The sequence below is a fragment of the Orycteropus afer genome, unplaced genomic scaffold (genome assembly GCF_000298275.1).
Source record: "Orycteropus afer afer isolate SDZICR_OR568_19922 unplaced genomic scaffold, OryAfe1.0 scaffold00245, whole genome shotgun sequence".
Taxonomy (NCBI): Eukaryota; Metazoa; Chordata; class Mammalia; order Tubulidentata; family Orycteropodidae; genus Orycteropus; species Orycteropus afer.
Window position 1 is genome coordinate 3,572,491 of NW_006921832.1, and position 4,966 is coordinate 3,577,456.

At 40.9% G+C, this 4,966-nt stretch overlaps 1 protein-coding gene across 1 annotated transcript in view; it reads left to right on the plus strand.

Moving 5' to 3' along the window:
- Positions 1–4,966, plus strand: part of IQCG (IQ motif containing G) — a 124,452-nt gene that overhangs the window by 109,211 nt on the left and 10,275 nt on the right. Inside the window, exons 10-11 of the mRNA XM_007949393.2 lie at positions 570–701; positions 4,392–4,493. Coding sequence (XP_007947584.2) covers positions 570–701; positions 4,392–4,493 — 234 coding nt within the window. The remainder of the gene's footprint in view (positions 1–569; positions 702–4,391; positions 4,494–4,966) is intronic.

The window sequence follows — 4,966 nt, forward strand, 5'->3', positions numbered from 1 at the left end:
TCATGTCATTGACCAAAATTTACAATGCAGCAGCTCCCCTCCCACTTCCTCCCCATAGTTACCTCCTCCCAGTGTCCATCCCTTCATACTCTTCATCTCTACCTATTTTTAAATTGAGTAATAACATACGCAAAGGAGTCCTGGTGGCACAGTGATTAAATGCTTGACTGCTAACAAAAAGGTTGGCAGTTCGAACCACTGGAAAAAGATGTGGCAGCCTACTTCCATAAAGATTAAAGCCTTGGAAACCCTATGGGTTATTTCTCCTCTGTCCAATAGGATTGCTGAGTTGGAATCTACTTGATGTCAGTGGGTTTTGGTGGTGGGTTATCCACTGATGTAACCACTATCTAGATCAAGATACAGCGAGAGCATTTACAGCATCCCAGGCATCTCCTCATGCCCCTATTCCCAATCAATAAACTGTCCCTGCCCCCATTAATAATGATTATTTTGAGTTATATCACTATAGGTACGTTTTTCCTATTCTTAAACCTTAAATAAATGGGATCATACAGTATATATTGTATTGTTTGGTGGAAGTTGTGTTTAACCTTCTTTCCAAATAGAAACTTGAGGAGAAGCTAGAGTTCTGGATGGAGAAATTTGATAAGGACACAGAAATGAAACAGAATGAACTAAATGCTCTCAAAGCTGCAAAGGCCAGTGACTTGGCACACCTTCAAGACCTTGCAAAGATGGTAAGGAAGTAGAGCCTTGATAGTGTGAAGCTACTCATTGAGGAGTGAGTGGTAGTTAAGCTACAGTAGTTGGGTTGTTGTTGTTGTTAGGTGCCGTCAACTCATCTCCAACTCATAGCGACCCTATGCACAGCAGAACAAAATACTGCCTGTTCCTGCACTAGCTGCGTGATCCCTGCTATACTTGAGCCCATTGCCACAGCCACTGTGTCAATCCATCTCATTGAGGGCCTTCACCTTCTTCATCGATCCTCTACCTTACCAAGCATGACATCTTTCTCCAGGGAATGGTTCCTTCTGACAACATGACCAAAGTAGGTGAGAGGAAGTCTGGCCATTCCTGCTTCCAAGGAGCATTCAGGCTGCACTTCCTCCAGGACAGATCTGTTAGTTCTTCTAGCAGTCTGTGGTACTTTCAACGTTCTTTGCCAGCACCACATCTCGAAAGCATCACTTCTTCTTTGCTTTCAGCAAGCAAAGTTGTGTTGTCAGCATATCACAAGTTTTTAATGAGCCTTCCTCTAATCCTGATGCCACATTCTTCTTCATATAGTCCAGCTTCTCAGATTTGCTCAGCATACAGATTGAGTAAGTATGGTGAAAGGATACAACCTTGACACACTCCTTTGATTTGAAACCATGCTGTGTCCCCTTGTTCTGTTCGAACGACAGCCTCCTAGTCTATGTACAGGTTCCTCATGAGTACAATTAAGTGTTCTGGAATTCCCATTCTTCTCAATGTTATCCACAATTGTTATGATCCACACAATCAAATGCTTTTGCATAGTCAATAAAACACAAGCAAATGCCTTTCTGGTATTCTTTGCTTTGAGCCAAGATCCATCTGACATCAGCAATGGTATCCCTTGTTCCACGTCCTCTTCTATATCCAGCCTGCACCTCTGACAGTTCTCTGTCAATATACTGCTGAAACCACTTTTGAATTATCTTCAGTAAAATTTTACTTGCATGTGATATTAATGATACTGTTTGATGATTTCCACATTCTGTGGGATCACCTTTCTTTGGAATGGGTACAAATGTGGATCTCTTCCAGTCAGTTGGCCAGGTAGCTGTCTTTCAAGTTTCTTGGCATAACCAAGTGAGTGCCTCTCGTGGCGCATCGTTTGTTGAAACATCTCAGTGGGTATTCCGTCAATTCCTGGAATCTTGTTCTCTGCTAATTCTTTCAGTGCAGCTTCGACTTCTGCCTTCAGTATCATTGGTTCTTGATCATGTGCCATGTCCTGAGATGGATGAAGACCTACCGGTTCTTTTTGAACAGTGACTCTGTGTATTCCTTCTATCTTCTTTTGATGCTTCCTGCATCATTCAATATTTTGCCCATAGAATCTTTCAGTATTTCAACTCGAGGCTTCAATTTTTTCCTCAGTTCTTCCAGCTTGAGAAATGCCAAGCGTGTTCTTCCTTTTTGGTTTTCAAACTCCAGGTGTTTGCACATTTCATTATAGTAATTGGCTTTGCCTGCTTGAGCTGCTCTTTGAAATCTTTTCAGCTCTTTTATCTTGTCATTTCTTCCATTTGATTTAGCTACTCTCCAAGCAGGGACAAGTTTCAGTCTCTTCTGACATCCATTTGGGTCTTTTCTTCTTTTCTCATCTTTTTCATGACCTTTGCTTTCTTCATGGATGATGTTCTTGATGTCATCCTACAGTTCTTCTGGTTTTCTGTCACTGGTATTCAATGCATCAAATCTATTCTTTAGATGGTCTCTAAATTCAGGAGGGATATATTCCAGGTCACATTTGGGCTCTTGTGGACTTGTTTTAATTGTCTTCAAGTTGAACTTGCATATAAGCAGTTGATGGTCTGTTCCACAGTCAGCTCCTAGCCTTGTTTTGGCTGAAGCTTATTATTATATTGAGCTTTTCCATGGCCTCTTGCCACAGATGTAGTCAATCTGATTCCCATGTACTCCATCTGGTGAAGTCCATGTGTATAGCTGCCATTTGTGTTGGTTGAAAAGATGTATTTACAATGAATAAGTCGTTGGTCTTGTGAAATTCTATCATGCGGTATCTCCAGCCTTACTTCTGTAACCACAGCCAAATTTTCCAACTACTGATGATTCTTCATTTCTAACGTTAGCATTCTAGTCACCAATGATAATTAACACATCTTGATTGCATGTTTGGTCAATTTCAGACTGCAGAAGTTGATAAAAATCTTCAATTTCCTCATCTTTGGCTTTGGCGGTTGGTGTATAAATTTGAATAATAGTCATATTAACTGGTCTTCCTTGTAGGCATATGAATATTATCCTATCACTGACAGCATTGTACTTCAGGACAGATCTTGAAACATCCTTTGTGATGATGAATGCCACGCCATTCCTCTTAAAATTATCATTCCCAGCATAATGGATCATATGGTTATCTGATCGAAAATGGTCAAAACCAGTCCATTTCAGCTCACTAATGCCTAGGATATGATATCAATCTTTATGTGTTCCATTTCATTGTTGACAACTTCCAATTTTCCCAGATTCATACTTTGTACATTCCATGTTCCTATTAATGGATGTTTGTAGCTGTTTCTCCTCATTTTGAGTCAGGCTACTTCAGCCAATGGAAGTCTTGAGAGCTTTACTCTCTCTGTTTCAGTAAGTTTGGTCCTACTCTGATGATGCAGCTCTTCCCTAGTTGTAGTTTGAAAACGTCTGACCTTAGGGGCTCATCCTCTTGCACTGTATCGGATAATGTTTCTGGGCTATTCATAAAGTTGCCCAGTAACGTATCAGTGTTTCTCCGCTATTCGTAAGGTTTTCCCTTACCAGTTCTTTGAGAAGTAGATGGCCTCTTCCTTCTTCCAGGTCTGTCTCAGTCTGTAAGCTGCATTGAAACCTGTGCATCATGTGCAACTCTGCCAGCACTTGAAACACAGTGGCACAGCCTCAAACCTCATAGCAACATGCAAGCCACAATAGTACGACACACTGACAGACAAGTTTGTCTCACTTAGCTGTTAAAAACCTCTCCACCCTCCCCTTACCTGGATGCCTGGCTGCTGCGCTGCTCTGTCATCCCTATGTGAATATAATGTTAATAAGTACCTGGGTAATGCAGTTTTAATCACAGACTGGAAGTGGGCCTGTAAACCAATGGGATATTTTACATGATAATCACAACAGCTAACACTTATGTAGTGCTCACTCTGTGCCAGGCACTCTCCTTGCATTCTACATATAACCCAGTTAACCCACAACAACCCCTTGAGATAGGACTGTTATTATTACTTCTTTATGATCTCTGAAGACAATTTGTAAATGATGATTTTCAAAAAGCTTCTGATTGTGAATTCATCATTACATCAGTGTAGAACTCCCCAAATTTTTCTCATAAAAAGATGGTTGCTATTGATGTATACATTCACTTTTTTTTAAAAAAAATCACATTATTTGGGGGTCATAAATCTATCCGTCATTGAGTCAGTTATTATAACATTTTATGGAAGATCTTAAAACTTAAATTTGAATCACTCAAAGTGAAAAAATTCCAGGAACAAGTGAATATGATGTTAATATGTGAGTATTTACAGTCTTGGAATCCAGTTTTTCTTTTTTTGGTTCTTCTTTAGATTTGGCATGCTCTATTGTAAATTTTATATTAAAATGCAGGGCTGGCCAGCCCACAGAGTACTATAACATATGATTAATGTCTATCTTTGCAGCTAAGAGAGTATGAACAGGTCATCATGGAGGATCGGATAGAAAAGGAGAAGACCAGGAAGAAGATACAACAGGATGACTTGGAATTAAGGAGCGCCTTAAAGGTAGACAGCCATAACTGGCACCTTGGGCCCTGTCAGTGCCACAGCTGGCTTCTCTCTGAGGAATACAGCCAGTTCTCATTCACGATCAACCACATAAGCAGTTTACCCCAGAACAGCTCTGGGAGGAAGCACAGGCTTTTATTATTGGGATTTGCCAATACAGTCCATGGTGCAGGGAGAGTATAACCCATCTCTTAATCTGGGGGGAGGGGGGAGGGAAGACTAAGTGGTTAGGAGTGGAAACAAAACCTAGAACTTGTGCCAGAGGTCAAATTTAAGTATACCATTTCTAACCCAAAACAGCACTTGACCAAATGATCCTTTTTACTGTTATTGTGTCTTGTTGTTGTTGTTAAGTGCCGTTGAGTTGTTTCTGACTCATAGCGACCCCATGCACAGCAGAACGAAACACTGCCCAATCCTGCACCAGCCCCACAATCCCTGCTATACTTGAGCCCATCATCGCAGCCACC